At 46.6% G+C, this 19,705-nt stretch overlaps 1 protein-coding gene across 1 annotated transcript in view; it reads right to left on the reverse strand.

Annotated features, from left to right (window-relative positions):
* Positions 1-12,572: 12,572 nt before the first annotated feature.
* The window catches only part of ATRN (attractin), a gene marked incomplete at its 5' end in the record, with an annotated part of 270,653 nt that continues 263,520 nt past the window's right edge, over positions 12,573-19,705 (reverse strand). Inside the window, 2 exons of the mRNA XM_089653376.1 lie at positions 12,573-14,021; positions 16,167-16,281. Of these exons, the coding sequence (XP_089509502.1) occupies positions 13,897-14,021; positions 16,167-16,281 (240 nt within the window). The remainder of the gene's footprint in view (positions 14,022-16,166; positions 16,282-19,705) is intronic.

Here is a 19,705-nt window from a genome sequence, read left to right on the forward strand (position 1 = left end):
GACAATTGCGCGGTCATGCAACACTGTACCCATATGACATTTTTATCATTTTTTTGTGACAGATAGAGCTTTATTTTGGTGGTATTTATTCATCTTGGGTTTTTTTTATTTTTTCTTAAACCAAAAACCACAGAAAATTTTGAAAAAAAATTAGTTTTTGTTGTAAAATTTTGTAAATAAGTGATTTTTCTCCTTCACTGATGTGCGCTAATGAGGCTGCAATGATGGACACTGATATGCTGCACTGATGAGGAGGCACTGGTAGGTGGCACTGATGGGCATTACTGATGGGCACTGATAGGTGACACTGAAAGGCAGCTCAGATGGGCACTGCTATGTGGCATTGATGTGCACTGGTAGGCACTGCTATGTGGCACTGATGGGCATTGGCACGAGGCACTGATGGACACTGACAGGTGGCACTGCTGGGGCTATGCTGATCATCAGGGCACACTGATCATCAGTGCTCTGATGATCAGTGTACATGTCCCCGCCGCGGAAAGCTGATTACCGGCTCTCCTCTCCTCTGTCAGTGTGACAGCTCGAGAGGAGAGAAATGCCGATAACCGCCATTTCCCTGTTTACATGTGATCAGCTGTGATTGGACACAGCTGATCACATGACCGAGCCGACATCTTCGGCTCTTTCCGTGATCGGTGATCCGCTGTGTCCGAGGGACACAGTGCACCATTGATTGCTGCGCTGTGCGCTCCCTGAGCCGCGCATGCGCAGTCAGAATGGGAGGACGTCATATGACGTCCTCCCAGAACGAGAGAGCCACCTTGCGTCCATCATATTACTATATGGTGGGCGGAAGGTGGTTAAATTATTACGACTGGGACGTCCAAAATCAGTGCAATTGAGGGGTCAACAACAGAGCAAACAATGTCAAGATAACAAAAAAAAAAAAACAGGTCAACAAGCATTTGTTGCGAGAACTTTCCATGAATGAAGAGGAAATGGCTTCCATATAGTCCAGCACTGGATTGGAAATCCACCATGCTGGGAGCCAGATATCTTGGACCATTCAGTTGTTTCATGCTGCCAGAATGTTCAGTTGCAACAGGCTGGAATGAAACTGGGCATATGGCACGGCCTGTGAGTCTAGGTTCACACTAGCCTCCATTCTGTGGGCTGGTTTGAGGTATTGATGTGATTCCCACACCCACGACCCCCACAGACAAATTTCACTTCTCTGGCGAGACGCAGGGGAGGGTGAATGGCACCCCCATGCATCTCATCCTGCAGTGTGATTGCGGTACGATCAAGGGAGCAGAAACTGCATGGAAACCACATGGTTAAAAAGACCATGCGGTTTCCGTGCGGATGCTTCGTTAGAAAAGGTGCATGCATCTTTTTCTTGCATGCACCGTGGGCACAGCAGTCCATTCAAATGAATGGGGTTGCTGTGTCCACGCAAACACGAGCTGCACAGCCCGCACTAGTGTGAAGGAGGCAACCAAGACCCACTCTACTCATACATGCATGACCTGAAGGCTTCTCCTAGATTTAGAAAGCCCAGGCTTGAGAAGCTTGAGATAGAATAAAGGGCCGTATTTAGGGTTCAAGCTCAGATACTCCAATCTGTAAAATGAGTCCTGCGATGACTTCCTGAGACTGAAAATCCACCAGAAGCTCTGTAGATGCTCTGGCATCTGGTGGATGTCAGCTGTCAAGAGACAGAGAAGACAGTTTCTTCAGCAGATGATTGTCCAGCATCCCACAACATGAATCCTCTGAGTGGGAAGCAAGCGCCTTGGTGAATATCTAAGGGGCCTTTATCAAGCCAATAGGAACGGTGACAAACTGGCAAAAATAGTTGCCTACTGTAAACTGCAGATAGAGTTGATGTTGCAGAAAAGTGTGCAGATAAGTATCCCTGATATCTAAGGAGGCCAAATCTTCTCTCAGAAAGAGTGATGGAAAGACCAACCTGGCATTTTGCATGGAAGGCTTTTGAACACACAGAACAAGTTGAGAATATTTCAGGTGCAGAATGAGCTGGACTTCTGTATTAGGATTTAGGACCATAAAGGCCTTATGTATATTGGGTGTTTAGCTCTGGTGCATGAGATAACAGTGTTTAGCTGTGAGTGGAAGGCACAGGTGCACCATTCAGCCCCACTGCCGGCAGCCTATCAAGCTCTATGAGAAGCTGACAGCTGCGGCTGGATGGTGCACCTAGCAGCACTTACGTTTAGGACTATATATTCCCAGGAATGAATGCTTGGAATGAAGACTGTGTTCTGAACAATCGTTCCTGGGTACATATTACCCTGAACACAAGTACCACTTGGTGCACCGTCCAGCTGCATCAGCTGTCAGCCTCTCAGTGGAGTTTGACAGGTTTGGAATTTGGAATTCAAGTGACCCCCATATCGGCTATCCTGGGGTGAGCAGATTGCTCCAACATTCAGCAAGAATGTACGTTGTCATTAAAGATGGCTATAACTTTCCTTTAGCTTGGGTGAAATCTGAGAACTAGGAGTGCCATCCTGATCTGATGCCTCAGACAGCAAGGGATTCTCTTCAATTATCTGCCTAACCCTGAGGAACTACATCTGGCTCAAGGGCGAGATCAAAGACAAAGTTAAGAGGGTTGTCTTGAGGAGGACGGCTGTGACCCTTACTGTCTATTGCCTCAATGGGGCCAGAAAATCTGCCAATGAAATCTGACATTATGGTAGAAAATTCCTCCCTAGATAGGAAGGAGACTGGAGTGGTGGGAAGGCCAGCTGAATAACCAGAGAAAGGCAGTCAGAAAAAAAAGGGTATTATGGCATTGAACGGAGAAACTACCACCACCAATTGGACTAATAGCTGTGTCTGAGCCATCAAGTCCATCCAATCCTTTTTTTAAGGCCTACCATTTTTCATGACTCTTATCCACCATAGGGGTACTGACAACTCCACAGCAGTAGTGGAAGGAGGGTAATGCCAGGCTCATGTAGGGTGCAGTAAACCCAGGTATCACAATGCAGATCACCTGTGCGCTCAATTAATGAGGCCAGCAGTTGTTGCTGTCTTAGCGACCGTGTCCAAAGAAGCAGAGGTGAAGGTTCACAGTTGATGCAGTAAGTCCCAGAGTGAGTGCTCAGGACCACACACACGCAGAAGCAATAGGTCTAGGTGGGCACACAAGCCTCCACCAGGGTCCTTGGGTGCAGGTAGAAAGTATTCCATAGATGCGCCAAAGGCAGCAATGGTGCCAAAATGTAAAAAGGAGCCATCTAACCTGGTCTTTGTAGCAAAGACTGAATAATTGGCTCCTTTCTTAATTCTGGCACAACCATAGAGTATTTGTGCGCCTGTGACCAAATTCCCTAGGGGGCACCTAGTGTGTCTGTGCTGTCCCATTAGTGTTCATTGCACCTGCTCACTGGGAAAGGTCAGAGGTATACCTGCATCCCCAAGGCATGGTTTAGAGCAGGGGTGTCAAACTTAATTTCATCACTTAATTTTCATCAGCATTATGGTTGCCCTTAAAGGGCCAGTTATGTCTGTAAGACTAGATGTCAAGAGCCCCCCACCATCAGAAGTGAAGTCTCCCACCCTCCGTTACATCATAGTGCACCCCCCTTACCATGTGCTGCTGCAGGGAAGTAGCTGGGTGGAGCTGGGAAGCAGAAAGAGGTCTGGAGGAGGACCAGAGGATGGCTGGAGTCAGCTGCCAGAGTCTGCTGAATGCTGAGACCAGGGGAGGCAGAGACAAGGGGGTGCTGTGGCTTCACAGAGAGGCACAGGGTCTGTAGGAGTTCTGTCTTCTGTACTGCTGACTGTTGAGAGGGGGGGAGCAGAAACAAGCCTCTGGCTGCACAGAGAAGCACAGGAACTGGGGGAGTTCTGTCCTCCTTTCTGTTGTCAACTGCTAAAACAAGGTGGGGGGTGGAGACAAATTGAGTGCAGCAGAGGTGTGAGGGCCACATGAAATGGCCCTTCGGGCCAGGTTTGGACCAAGAGCCTTGTGTGTGACACATGTGGTTTAGAGAATGACACCCTCAGGCATGCATGTTTAGACGGCTACCACCCTTTCTACGTCAGATGCAGGAAATAAGGGAAATTAACCCCTTTCCTTGTTTCACCTTCCAGGATGAGCATATCCTCACAGGGGTATTCAGGGACAGCACCCTGGACCTATAAAGCACTCTGCAGCTAATTCCACATGTGTTGCACTAAGTGCCAAGGGAAGAGCCCACCGCAGGATCCAGTGCATCAGCAACATTACAGGACAGCCCAGGATCTTCTCATCTTGCAGGGTCTATGTACAGTCCTCCAAGCCTCTGCCAAGGAGTGTACTGGTCCAGAAGCAGCATGGAAAGCCACAGTGGTATGGTGCAGCTAAGAACTTGATAGAAGAAACAGCGTGGAGTAATCATCCAGAGAGAGACAGAAACAAAGAAAAACTTCCATGGGAGGAGGTAAGCCTCTCAGAGAGAAGAGGTCCATCGCCTTAGGACTCTAGAAATAAACTAAGGCTAGCTGGTAGTGGGATATTGTGGATGTGCCAGCAGCTTTTTCGATGTAACAAAGCCTGTACTGTACGAAAAAGAAATCTATTTTAAATGTGTATTTAGCTGTTTGCCTGTGCTTACACTTCAGAATTACAGAGCCATTTTTTTCAACATGCAAAAGTTGTTTCAGGCCTGTTAGCGCCCATGCATACAAGGTATGGGCCACATGATTTCCATGGAATGGGGCTTGTGGTGGAACTAGTGTCTGTCTCTTTGGTACTCACTGTGTTGCACTTGGGCCCTAGCAGTTAGTAGTAGGGATGGTTTATTTTTACAGCAGTTGTAATGAAGGTGATATCTAGCAGTCTCATGCAACATGTACCCAGTCTGTCACCAGCTATTGCAAAATGTCCAGTCGCTCTCGCTAACTCTGGTAGTATGTCCACATTCTCTATCACTCACTCTTGTAGTATGGCCCCAGTCTCTCATCTGCTTTTATACTATGTTTCCTACTGTCCTTGGTAGTGTCCCCAGTATCTCACCATCTCCACTGGAATGCCCTCAATCTCCCACCATTCTTCGAAGTATGTCCGCTGTCTTTCACCATCTTCAGTAGTATGTACACATTCTCGCTCACTAACTCTGGTAGGTACGTCCACAGTCTCTAGCCAGCTCTGCTGGAAAGTTCCTTATTTCCCAAATTTCTTGTAGCATTCCCCCACTATTACATCATCTGCTGTAGTATGTCCCCATCTCTCACCAGCTCCAGGAGAATGTCCACCCTTTAGCACCATTTTCTGTAGTACATCCAGCCTTTCATCATCTCTGGTAGTATTTCCCCTTTCTCTCTAACTCTGGTAGTATGTACCCAGTCTCTCACTATCCCTGTTAGTATGTTCCCATCTCTGGTAGTATGTCCTCATTCTCACTCTTCAACTTTTGTAGTGTCCCCAAGTCTCTTACCATCTTTGGAAGTATGTCCCCAGTCTCTCACAAACCCTAGGGAAATGTCCACAACCTTCCACCATGCCTGGTAGCATGGTCCCCAGTCTCTCACCAGGTCCGGGAGTATTGCCATAGTCTCTCACCAGCTTCAGTAGTATGTCCCTAGCCAAACACTGTTTTTACTGCTGAGCTGATGTGTAAAATGTCTTGGCGTTGCTCAGAAGCTGGGTTATCAATAGACTCACCTCACCAGCATGTATAGGGGAATGGTAACTTGTGATTAGGAAGGGATGAAAGAAATTCTGAAGGACCCTCTGCACACTGATATATACCCTTTCAAGCAGACTATGCAATAAATAGGGATATTTAGTTCACACATATTGCAATACATGCTTAAGCTGGCCAACTGCGTCAAAGTAATCCCTCTATGGCCAACTGCGTCAAAGTAATCCCTCTATGGCCAACCGCGTCAAAGTAATCCCTCTATGGCCAACCGCGTCAAAGTAATCCCTCTATGGCCAACCGCGTCAAAGTAATCCCTCTATGGCCAACCGGGTCAAAGTAATCCCTCTATGGCCAACCGCGTCAAAGTAATCCCTCTATGGCCAACCACGTCAAAGTAATCCCTCTATGGCCAACCACGTCAAAGTAATCCCTCTATGGCCAATTCTACTCTGCCCTGCCTACGCAAATACTACTGTGGACACAATGCCAATATAGGGGAAAAGACAAAGTGGGGGAGAGCTACAAGGTTCAGGTCTGGCTACTGACCCAACAATACAACAAACAAGAGATACCTGTGCTCAAATCCCAACAGTTAGTGCATGCAAATTACAACTCAACTGTTATGGTGGGATGCCTGTGCAAGAAATTGTATTTTTGTGGTGGGGGGGTTGGGTTGAACTTGACACCATTTACAGACAGCAGTAAAAACATTAGGAAGGGAAGAAAGGACACTGCTCTGACCACCTGTGTATAAAGGATGGCCTCAGCTGTCATGCCGGCCACACCCTTTGACGTGTTTCACCCCACCCACTGGGGCTTGATCACAGTCCTCTGTGGTCTGCTGTTTTCAGGAAGCAATGTAAACCCCTCTCACCAGCCAAGCTCTGTCCGCATTGCATAGAGGAGCACAGAGACCCATCAGTTATGTCACAGCATCTAAAATAAGGTGAAACCCTCAAGGTTTTATTTAATAATTTCATTAGCATGTTGACGAATGGGAAAAAAAAAGGAGAAACCAGGGAAGGCAAAATAAAAGCAGATTAAACTTCAGCTTTAGGAAGGCAATGTTCTACTTCAACATCATGTACAGTTTTAAAACTTTGCCTAATTAATCCATTGTGGAGGAAATACATTAACTGACAGCTGGGGCAGGAATAGAAGGAAAGAAAAACACAAAAGAGGAGGCAACTGCTAAAACCTTCTGATTTACACTTCAAAACTCCTTCTGCGAGAAGTCACAGCGGGGAGGAACAAGCAAACCAGAACCTCAAGGCTAACCAGTCTCATTGCCTTCACCGTCAGAACGTGATGCTCATTACAGCAAAAAGGTGTTTACAGGATCACAGCTTGGAAAGATCGCAGGAAGGAAAAAAGGAAAGAAAAATATATGCTTTTTAGAGAACGCAAATAAAAGACGTTTGAGAAACATTTGTAATTTTGAGATGAATTTCGACTGCACATGACAATGCCGACAATGGCGGGGGTCAGGAAATGAAAGCTTTTGTATAAAATGTTGGCGACGTCTCCTAGATAACATTGGTTCTACAGACTGCATGGGGCACTTTATTTTATATATATATAAGCCCCTTTCAGTGCAGCGGAACTTTGAGCCCGAGATGGTGTAATTACACCCCCCCAGGTGTAGGTCCATGACAGTAAGGGCTCACAGGGAGTAGGGTGAAGGACGTTGGCTGTTACCTAAACATGAAGAGCATCAAGTATTGCAGCAAAAACAGCATTTTTAAAAAATCTGTGCTAGGAAGTTTATGGAAATGGAAAATAATAGCAATCATTGAAGTGCCATGGGTGTGCAAGTAGGACATACAGCTGTGCTCAAAAGTTTGCATCCCCTGGCAGATATCGTGACATTTTGGCATTCATATTGAAAATATGACTGATCATGCCATAAAATCAAGCATAGAGATCATATGAAGCCATTTATTATCATATAGTTGTTTGGCTCCTTTTAAAATCACAATAAACAGAAATCACCCAAATGGCCCGGATCAAAAGTTTCCATCCCCTGCAATGTGTGGCCTTGGTACAGACACACAAGGTGACACACACACGGGATAAAATGGCAATTAAATAGGTAATTTCCCACATCTGTGGCTTTTTAAATTGAAATGAATCTCTGTGTATAACTAGTCAATGAGTGTGTTAGCTCTCAAATGGAGCAAGCTGGATACTGAGCCATGGGGAGCAGAGAAGAACTGTTAAAAGACCTGCAACCACAACTGCCAGAAGAATTGTTCAGCATACAAAAACCCACAGGTAACCTCAGGAGAAATAAAGACTGCTCTGGAAAAAGATGGTGTGGTTGTTACAAGGCGCACAATACAATACTTGAACAAAAATAAGCAGCATGGTCAAGTTGCCAGAAATAATCCTTTACTGCGCCAATGCCACAAAAATCTGGTTACAATATGCCCTAGAACACCCTGACACACATCACAGCTTCTAGCACGCTGTAATCTGGAGTGACGAGACCAATATGCTTTATATTCACAACCATAAGCACTATGTTTTGGGGAAAGGACACCAACGACGGGGCACTATTCCTCCCACTGACACCAACGACGGGGCACTATTCCTCCCACTGACACCAACGACGGGGCACTATTCCTCCCACTGACACCAACGACGGGGCACTATTCCTCCCACTGACACCAATGACGGGGCACTATTCCTCCCACTGACGGCAACGACGGGGCACTATTCCTCCCACTGACGGCAACGACGGGGCACTATTCCTCCCACTGACAGCAACGACGGGGCACTATTCCTCCCACTGACGCCAACGATGGGGCACTATTCCTCTCACTGACGGGGCACTATTCCTCTCACTGACGGGGCACTATTCCTCCCACTGACGCCAACGACGGGGCACTATTCCTCTCACTGACAGCAACGGCGGGGCACTATTCCTCCCACTGACGCCAACAAAAGGGCACTATTCCTCCCACTGACTGCAACAACGGGGTACTATTCCTCCCACTGACGCCAACGACGGGGCACTATTCCTCCCACTGACGCCAACGACGGGGCACTATTCCTCCCACTGACGGCAACGACGGGGCACTATTCCTCTCACTGACAGCAACGGCGGGGCACTATTCCTCCCACTGACGCCAACAAAAGGGCACTATTCCTCCCACTGACTGCAACAACGGGGTACTATTCCTCTCACTGACAGCAACGACGGGGCACTATTCCTCCCACTGACGCCAACGATGGGGCACTATTCCTCCCACTGACGGCGATGGGGCACTATTCCTCTCACTGACGGCAACGACGGGGCACTATTCCTCTCACTGACGGCAACGACGGGGCACTATTCCTCTCACTGACGGGGGACTATTCCTCTCACTGATGGCAACGATGGGGCACTATTCCTCTCACTGACGGGGGACTATTCCTCTCACTGATGCCAACGGGGCACTATTCCTCCCACTAACGCCAACAACGGGGCACTATTCCTCGCACTGACACAAACAATGGGGCACTATTCCTCCACCTGACACCAATAATGGGGCACTATTCCTCCCACTGACACCAAAGATGGGACACTTAACTCACACTGACACCATGACATTGTCTATTCCAGCTGGCCATAGTACGGCCCTCCTAACATTTTTCTTAACACCCCTCAACCACTACCCCTATCGCTGGCAGGTCCATACGAAGTATGGACCTGACAGTGGGGCATTTTACACACAATCCAGTGGCTGCAATCACCAGGCTGGTGTCTAAAACTGACAGGCAGACACCCCCCCCCCCAACGTTGTTTTCTGGGCTCCGCTTGACATATACACATATATTGGTCTGGCTGCCAATTCTAATACATTTGTTTTTAATAATACAAGATTTTAGCTTGTGCTGCTGGTCAGTGGAACTTTGCCCCCTCGTGCTGGCGGGCAGTGGAACTTTGCCCCCCTGTGCTGGTAGGCGGTGGAACTTTGCCCCCCCGTGCTGGCGGGCGGTGGAACTTTGCCCCCCCGTGCTGGCGGGCGGTGGAACTTTGCCCCCCCCGTGCTGGCGGGCGGAGGAACTTTGCCCCCCCCGTGCTGGCGGGCGGTGGAACTTTGCCCCCCCCGTGCTGGCGGGCGGTGGAACTTTGCCCCCCCCCGTGCTGGCGGGCGGTGGAACTTTGCCCCCCCGTGCTGGCGGGCGGTGGAACTTTGCCCCCTCGTGCTGGTGGTCGGTGGAACTTTGCCCCCCTGTGCTGGCGGTCAGTGGAACTTTGCCCCCCTGTGCTGGTGGTCAGTGGAGCTTTGCCCCCCTGTGCTGGTGGTCAGTGGAGCTTTGCCCCCCTGTGCTGGTGGTCAGTGGGGCTTTGCCCCCCTGTGCTGGTGGTCAGTGGGGCTTTGCCCCCTCGTGCTGGTGGTCAGTGGAAATTTGCCCCCTTGTGCTGGTGGTCAGGGAAAGCTCTGTTATTGTGGTTTTTCTTTTAAGACCAAAGATGTTAATGTATGGGGTTGTTTTTTCTAAACTAAAACCTCAGAATTCAGGTTTAATTGCAGTGGTGGCATTTTGTGATAAATAAGTGGCTTTGGGGTTGCACTTTGGGCACTCGGTCTCTAAAAGGTTCGCCATCCCTGCCTTAGGGTGTCTGCTTTCAGAAAATATATGTTTGGGGGTTCTATGTAATCTTTAAGTCTAAAATGAAATGCAAAAAAATGCAAAAATGGCATTGGCAACGAAAGGGTTAAAGGCAAAGTTCAGCTTTACCAAAAATACTGCCTATGCAGGCAAGGTTTGTCAATAAAATAAAAACAGGGTGCAGCTTTGAACAAAACTGAATAATGCCTTTGCTATAGTTTTAGGCCTTTTATGTACCTTATGAATCCTGCCTTGTTGCTAGGTGGTTGCTAAGACACACCCAGCTGTCACAGTTTGTTTTCATCTACATACACCCCTTAACTGCATCATGTTTTTTTGGTAAAGGTGAACTAACACTTTTGTCTTCAAATTCAGCAGAAAGAGGTGTACACATTCTGCAGCAGTGATGCTTTGTGGTACAGTAAGAATTATGTCCACTGACAAGTGAATATGGCCGTACTGCAGACATGGCAGTGTATGCTTGTAGGGGCTAAAACAGGCAGTGAGGTGACACATTTCCTCCTCACCGCATGTGAAATGTCCTCTGAAAAGCAACCCACCCCGCAGACCACATTTTTCTCCCATCAAAAGTGTGAATTACACTTTAAAATTGTATTTCTTGAGCCCAGATTACTACAGGATGTTGATAGAATGACAGAGGCAAACCCACATAATCAAAAAGTGAAATTCATTTATACAGCATTAAATTATAGCATGCTGGTTAGAGGGAGACTGGTCAGGTAGTCAGGTAGACTAGCCCATGAATACACCACAACAGACCTCATTGTTGTAAATGGGCCCTAAAGCCCCTTTTAGGGGTTGCTGTGTGTCACTGGAAGATTCTGTATCCACATAGGAAGATTTCCCCCACTTCCTGTTTCAGTGACAACCATCACCTACCAGATTGCCTCCACCTTCTATCCTAAGAAAGAAAAGAAAATCATCTCCACTTAGTGTTACTAAACCCTGGACCCTGTACTCACTATATCTGGTCTCCCCGGACCCTGCAGTCACTATATCCGCTCTCCCAGGACCCTGCAGTCACTATATCCGCTCTCCCAGGACCCTGCAGTCACCATATCCGGTGTCCCTGGACCCTGCATTCACTATATCCGCTCTCCCAGGACCCTGCATTCACTATATCCGCTCTCCCAGGACCCTGCATTCACTACATCCGGTCTCCCCGGACCCTGCATTCACTATATCCGGTCTCCCCGGACCCCGCATTCACTATATCTGGTCTCCCCGGACCCCGCATTCACTATATCTGGTCTCCCCGGACCCCGCATTCACTATATCTGGTCTCCCCGGACCCTGCATTCACTATATCTGGTCTCCCCGGACCCCGCATTCACTATATCTGGTCTCCCCGGACCCTGCATTCATTATATCCGTTCTCCCTGGACTCTGCATTCACTATATCTAATCTCCCACAGTACACAGAACATGGAAATGCAATTATTTTAGTAAATATAAACTGCTAAATACCTTTTCCCAGCAACAGTATAGAGCAGTCTTGTGACTTCTATCAGTGTCCAGCAGAGCACTGGTTAAAGCTTGTAGGAGGAGTTTTTATTCTGCTCTAGGAGGATGCAGACCCCCTGACCTCTGTCAAGACTCTAGACAGAGCTGATTGGCCCTGTGCTGATCACATGCACTCTCCGAAGAAAAGAAAAAGAACCCTCTCTAGCAATACACAGCAAACTGAGCATGTGCAATGTGTCTCCACACAATATGTCTTATCAGGAGATAAGAGGGGGACACTGATAGAAGGGGAAAATCAGAGAAGACAGGATCAAACAGCTTTTTTACACAATGCAGAGAATAGCGCCTTAGGCTCCACACTGAGTATAACAAGCATGCTTTACTGCATCTACAGACTGATTGTACTGCTGGGGGTTTAGTAACACTTTAATTGAACTAAAACAGGATCTGGTTAGATGTTATGGGTTACCTCCCCGTGCATATAGCTTCTATTGCCATTTCTCTACAGAATAATCCCCTATGTAGGAGCCTTTGCGGATGCATCCCCCCACCAACAAGCACATTTGCTTGACTCTGTGCCTACCTTTATGTTTTTGAACACATGCTGCAATGTTCACATTGTGCATTTCACAGCAAAGGAGCCTCTCACTTGGCAAAATCTGCAATGCCTTGTATTACAATGCTCATTCAGATGCACTTTTATGCTCATTTTCTAGGAGGCTAGACCTGAAAGTTACAAATTCTTCTCTAGGAATTCTCCATTCGCAGCAGCCTTTAAACACATTTTTGCAGCACTGTCATTCCCCATCTGAAATAAAGTTTGAAGGCCGGCACGCCGTTTTCTTTAAAAGACAGTTAGGCATGTACAAAATAATTCATTTTAATGACTACGTGCGATACAATGGTGAGTTTAAAACAATCTGGACATGTTATTAGAAGCTTTGTTCTTCAGCCTAAAGTGACTTTAAAATGGTTCATAGCACAGTCCCGGTAGACTGTGTTCAGTTTACCATCCAATGAGCACAAAAATAAATATATATATATATATATATATATATATATATATATATATATAGGGAACACAAAGTGTCATGTTAAGTTAGCACCTTGTCCTGAACACCTTTTTTTTTTTTTTTTTTTTCCTTTTAATATACAAGTAGGTTTTCTCTGGGTCTATTGCTTTTGGGAGCAGGTCAGTACTGGAAGGCTGCGGTATAAGTGGAATGAGGGTGTGGACGAACACTGAGACATTCTTCATGAATACTAAAGCTCTGCCTTCACCACCCACTTTTACATATAGTCAGTTCCAAATTCTGGGGGCTTGTCCGGGATAAGAAGGCTCCAGTTTATCTGCAGGAAGAACGTGTGCTTTTCGGTTTGCTGTTTTTGATCACCACGTCAATAAAATGATTTAATCTTACAGAATTTAGCAATATGCCCTAAATGTCATTGTCCTCACATTTACAGGCTGTGAATTAAAGTATTCCATGAGTCTTTCATTCTCAGGTCCAGCAAATAAAAGCTCTTCTCAGTCTTAATTTAGAGCAGATAATGTACACTTAAGTTAGCCAAAGTTATCTTACGTACGGAGAATGTACTGTTCAGTGCCTCAGAATAAAATCAATCTATGTCCCTGTATGACAATGTTGCTTCAAGTTCTGCTGGTACCTTGGCTGGCGCTCCTTGGCATGTGACCAGCAATGTACCTTTTAGCTGGCAAACACAATCCAGTCAGTGGCAGCTTCCAGGACAGTTCAACATACAAAAAATACAGACGAAGCCACAAAGAGCTCCAACCCTTTCATGGGAATTATGTTCCAAAATTGTCAGGAACGTTGCAACTTTCTCCTGCCTTGGTACAAAATGGAGGAACTGAGGAAATGACGGACCCTTAACCTGAGCGTGGGTTGCAGCTGTATACAGAATTTTTCACAGAGAAAATAAGATTTCATTTTTTTCCAGTCCTCGTTGACAGCTAAATTGAACGTGATGAAATCAACAGAGAAAGAAATGGCCGTCTGGAAATGGGAAGGGGGATACTTCAGTAAAAGTTGACAGAACCATGCAGATGTGGAAGAGGTTGGGAGGTCCTGTGGAGATCCATGAAAACCCCAAGGAGTATCTCCGTCATGAAACTGATTCCTCCAGCATAGCAATATTCATATCCCTAAAGTCTGCATGGTGAACATCATATGCAAGTGCCAGGCTGTGCGGGAGGCTGGTGCTTCCTATTCCTTACTGCTCCGGACTTCTCTTTGTATGCTAATGGCATCTGCTGTGAAATGTCCACCAAAGCACTGGCTACTGCTAGACCTGGGTATAGAAGAAAGAAAAATCACAATGTAGGCAGATATTCAAGACTCAGACACGAATCGATCTGAACTCAAAGAGAACATACAGCACTTAACTGTTTTTTTTTTCCTTCAAGAGGCACTTGAGCCAAGCATTTAATTATAACTTATACAAAGAGAGTGCAACCATCTGTCTTTTTTCTTGTTGTGGATCTTTCCTCTCACTTCCTACCCTTGACACCCAGATTCCAACATGGAAAAAGCCAACACAGATCCATATCAAAAGCTTATTTAATACATTTCTACATGGCCAAGGTGTCATTTCAGCTGCTAACGCCTTTTACCTTTGCCATGCTACAATTAAGGCCCCAGCGGCTAAAATGCATTAGCAGCTTGGCCATGTCTGACTATATATGTGCACTATGCTAGGTACTGAATACCTCAGAATCTCAGAGACCCACAGCACATGCGACAGGGATTCGTGCACTTGCGCGCAGAAGTCAAGGGTATCTGCCAAGTGCCAGATACTGGAAATTAGCGGTATCTGTGCGTGAGAATCCCTGGAGAGCGTACAGATGTGTTGTGGGTCTCTGCTAGGTCCTCAATACCTGTCAGAGGTCTGTGTTGGATTTTTAAAAAAAGGTGGCGTAGAAAAGCAGGGGTAATGGGGACTTCAATTTGTGGACTAACAGGAGCCTTGCCTTGGAACAAGTGTTCCATGAGGGGATACAGGATGAGGAGGTAGACCTCACTGAGACTGATTTACTAAAGACAAATAGGCCCTGACGATGTCATAGTGTGACAAAACGCGTAGGGAGCAGATACCTGACGTGTGACGTCATCACGCTAGAATATCACAGCCATCTTGTTGGATATTATTGAGAACTTAAGTGACATGTTCGTTTTTACTGTGTCTTATGTAAGTGCAATACTGTTGCTAATAAATGTGAGCTGTGTTTACTACACCATAAGGCAGTTATTTTCCCATTGAAGATTTTTATACCTATGGAAAACAATTAACCATCATTGGTGAAGCAGAGGGAGTTTGGCCTATGGAAGCACTCTGAGTGTCCAGTGAGTTCAGCACATAGCCAATTGTGATGGATGCATATGGGGATGTACAACCTAGATGTTATTTGACCACTCAGTCATATGGGGTCAACACTTGTTGGTAAGAGGCTCTATGTGCTTGCTGATGGTTGAAGGATCTCTTTTGACATTTCTTCTGGGAACGTCCGAGGTGTTCTGGCCATACTCTTGTGGACTTCTTTTTGGACCGATTATTTCATTAGTGTTATTTTTATTGATGGGCTCTACAATGTGCAAGGGAATTTTTATTTTCTTTTTCCTAATGTAATGTACCACTAGCCCCTCCCTCTTAGATTGTAAGCTCCCAGGATCAGGCCCTCCTAACCCTCTTGTATTGAACTGTATTGTTGCTGTATTGACTCCCATCATATTGTAAAGCGCTGAGCAAACTGTTGATGCTATATAAATCCTGTATAATAATAATAGTGAATGAGGTGAAGCTCTGCTGACTGCCATCGTCCAATTATTTGACAGCAAAAATACCGTTTTGGTTTTTTTTTTCCATTTTTGGCCACATTTTTGTGCAAAGTGAACTCCCACCACAATCAAAAAGCAACATGACTTTAGTAAATCAACCCCATTGTCTGTATGCCGGACAACTAGGGCATTGCTGCCAGCTGAAGCTCCTGTCTCTCCCCACTAGAAAGCACTGGCAATAATATCAAACTTTAGCTAGCTCACTAGAGTATGATTTCATAATTGCTGGTGTCCCTGACTCCCTGAAAATGTTTACATTGCTGTGAACCGAACTTCCTCTTTCTCCTGTCTGGGCTGCAAGGCCCTGGGTTTCACTGGGATGGGAAATAAAAGGTAGTGGAACGTCTACCCTCAATGGCAGGATCACCAGGTGAAAAAAAAAAGAAAAAAAAGCCTAAAAAAAGAAAACTAAATGCAGCCACCAGATCTGAGGACCGGTATGCTGCAATTATGTTACACTTGTGTTTTCAGGTTTACATATGCTTTGTAATGCAAGGAATAACCTCTCTTCCCTACAGAAACATCTACAAATGTGAATCTAAAGCACAAAAAAAAAAAAAAGACCAAACCATTCACATACTTCTGAAAGTTCCTGACTTACCAGATTGTCCTGGAGGTGGAATACCCCCTAAACCACGAGGCAGTCGTACAAATATTGAAAGGACGGCCGCTTTGTTCCCACAACATGGCTCCAGGCCTATGGGCTTAGGGACAGTCTGACAAAAGAAGAAAAATATCTGTGAGTTAAGGCTGAAGTGTCAGTAATGACATAACCAATATAATCAGCACCATTTAGAGTCCACAGAACCAGTGACACCACCCTCTGGATCCATGGAGAGTACACACTAATTCTGATTTGAAACCCTTTATGTTTAGGCACACATGCTGTTTTCAGCAGTGGACTGACCATTAGACATACCAAGGTGGTATCTGTATACAGCCGGGATAAAGAGGAGGATTTTTACTGTATTATGTCTGCAATTTTTTACCCAACATCAGTAGTAATACAATACTCCCATATAAATCCAAAGCTGAAGTTTATATGCTTTTATTTTGCTTTGCCCGAATCTGCTAATGATATTGTTAAAGAAAAGTCTGTTTTCATTACATACTTTTTAGACCCGGTGACATCACTAGGTCTCTGTGCTTTTCTATGCAAAGCAGGAGAATGTTGACTGCTGAGAGAGGCCAGATGGGGAATGTATATGGCTCCCAAAAACAGGAAGCTGTGGTAATGACCAAATGTGATTCTGAGCCTCCACAATTGAATAAATTGAAATTCAAAGAATAAAAGGAGCAGGGGAGGGACAGTAAGGCTGGGGAGGAAAGAGCAAAATGGTGCTGGACACCTTCCTCTGATTTGTTGTAGCATCTAATGGAAAAAGTGAAATGGTCAAAATGTGCACTGAGATGAGAGTAGGCACTTTCAGTACAGGAGAGAGGCCTGTACAATGATGCAAGACTGAAGGGAAGACTGGAGTTCAGTAGCCTAAATGCCTAATAACTTCATGGAATTATCTAGCGGTTTGGACTGTGAATTTGTATTTCAGTTCCTCCATTGTAACATTTGAAGATGATTTCTCCACAATGTTTATAGGTACAGAAGTGAATGAGGGCCTGCTTGAAAGTGCCATAACTGCTTGTTCAGAATATATAAACACTTGTGTATAGTCTCAGTAATGTACACGCTCACTTTACGGCAAACGGGAGAAAAACAAGGCACTTATTTAAACCGTTTTTATTGATGTGTGCCCATTGGGGAGATTCATTTCTCTAGCTGGACATGGTGACCCAGACAAAGTGAGGGGAATCCAAAACTTCAGAACAAGAGGTGAGGGGAACACTCCCAATGGGGCAGCCGTTCTGACAGTAACGGTCTAGGAGGGGCATTCCCTTCACTCTGGAGGATTTCCTCTATGTGTTGTCTCTCTGGAACAATGGTACATGAACAGCATAGAATAAACTAGTAGGGTTTTTGTTTTTTTTTTACAGTTCTCTACGTAGCCCCCCCCCCCCATTATAGCTGCTTTAAAGTGTACATATACCCCAACACTGATCCCATGTTCTCTCTGGATGTTCTTTTAAAGACAAATTCCAGGCATGGCTATGTTATACATAATTACATTGGTGGAGCTTTAACTCTGTATATAACATACCTTTCCGATTCCCCCAGCTACTCCAGTGAGCTCCACTTGCCTTCAAGTCTTGTGGTCGGCCGCAAGGAAAGGGTGCCAATCAGACAATGCTTTGCATTTTCCGAATGAATGCAAAGCATTCTCCGATTGGACAAGGTGGAGAGGCGGAGAAAAGCATACTCTGAATGGTGACCATGCTGAGCAGCTCAGCCTCCTGTGTTCAATAAGCAGGACTGCAGCCGCTCGGCCTCCTGCGTTCAGTAAGCAGGACTACAGCCGCTCGGCCTCCTGCGTTCAGTAAGCAGGACTACAGCCGCTCGGCCTCCTGCGTTCAGTAAGCAGGACTACAGCCGCTCGGCCTCCTGCGTTCAGTAAGCAGGACTACAGCCGCTCGGCCTCCTGCGTTCAGTAAGCAGGACTACAGCCGCTCAGCCTCCTGCGTGCAGTAAGCAGGAGTACAGCCGCTCGGCCTCCTGCGTGCAGTAGGCAGGAGTACAGCCGCTCAGCCTCCTGCGTTCAGTAAGCAGGAGTACAGCCGCTCGGCCTCCTGCGTTCAGTAAGCAGGAGTACAGCCGCTCGGCCTCCTGCGTTCAGTAAGCAGGAGTACAGCCGCTCGGCCTCCTGCGTTCAGTAAGCAGGAGTACAGCCGCTCGGCCTCCTGCGTTCAGTAAGCAGGAGTACAGCCGCTCGGCCTCCTGCGTTCAGTAAGCAGGAGTACAGCCGCTCGGCCTCCTGCGTTCAGTAAGCAGGAGCACAGCCGCTCGGCCTCCTGCGTTCAGTAAGCAGGAGTACAGCCGCTCGGCCTCCTGCGTTCAGTAAGCAGGAGTACAGCCGCTCGGCCTCCTGCGTTCAGTAAGCAGGAGTACAGCCGCTCAGCCTCCTGCATTCAGTAAGCAGGAGTACAGCCGCTCAGCCTCCTGCGTGCAGTAAGCAGGAGTACAGCCGCTCAGCCTCCTGCGTGCAGTAGGCAGGAGTACAGCCGCTCAGCCTCCTGCGTGCAGTAGGCAGGAGTACAGCCGCTCAGCCTCCTGCGTTCAGTAAGCAGGAGTACAGCCGCTCAGCCTCCTGCATTCAGTAAGCAGGAGTACAGCCGCTCAGCCTCCTGCATTCAGTAAGCAGGAGTACAGCCGCTCAGCCTCCTGCATTCAGTAAGCAGGAGTACAGCCGCTCACCCTCCTGCGTTCAGTAAGCAGGACTACAGCCGCTCAGCCTCCTGCGTACAGTAAGCAGGAGTACAGCCGCTCTGCACAGGACCAGGAAGCAAGTGGAGACCACTGACGTAGTGAAGTATACTGCAATGATTTCCAGCTTTCAGGGGCATCGGCCAGGTATGCCATATACATAGTTATACTGGTCCACGCTGGACCAATGTAACTGTATAATATAGTAATGTCGGAAATGACTCGCTAAATACATTTTGTTGCATTTGTTCATTAGATTCCCGTGTTCTCTGCCTCTGCTGACTTATCAGTTCGCATTGTTCTGAGTTTGAGGACTACCGAACACCTCCAGCAAGTTATTGAGATAAGAAGGGGAGGTGTTCTGTAATCGTAAAACACGTCCTGTCCTGGGGTGACTGATATAGTACAGTAAGTGTTACTGGCAGGATCAGGTGAAAATAAAGAGGGAATAAACCTGGAAAAAATTTATTTTCTATGCCACTATGGAACCTGCTGGCTAGGATTATTGTGTCCATCTCTCCATACACACCCTTTCCTAGTGTCCAGCTGAACTACAGGGACAAGACAAAGAGCAGTAGGACGTAAAACAGAAGCCAATGGTGGGCTTCAAAATTATTTAAAGGATAAAAATATAGGGGGTGTCATCACAGACTTGGTTTTAAAAGTGCATCATGGCAGTCTTCTTTTTCCTTGTTTTGCTTCCCAGAGACTCACAAACACCGAAGAAAGCATGTCTAACATCCGGCATTCATCTTGTCTATGGGTGCGATAACACAGCCATCAGCTGGATGGCTGCTCTAACGATCGGTCTTGGCTCTTACATC

Source organism: Staurois parvus, unplaced genomic scaffold (genome assembly GCF_062004578.1).
Source record: "Staurois parvus isolate SC_StPar_1 unplaced genomic scaffold, SC_StPar_1.0 ptg000708l, whole genome shotgun sequence".
NCBI lineage: Eukaryota > Metazoa > Chordata > Amphibia > Anura > Ranidae > Staurois > Staurois parvus.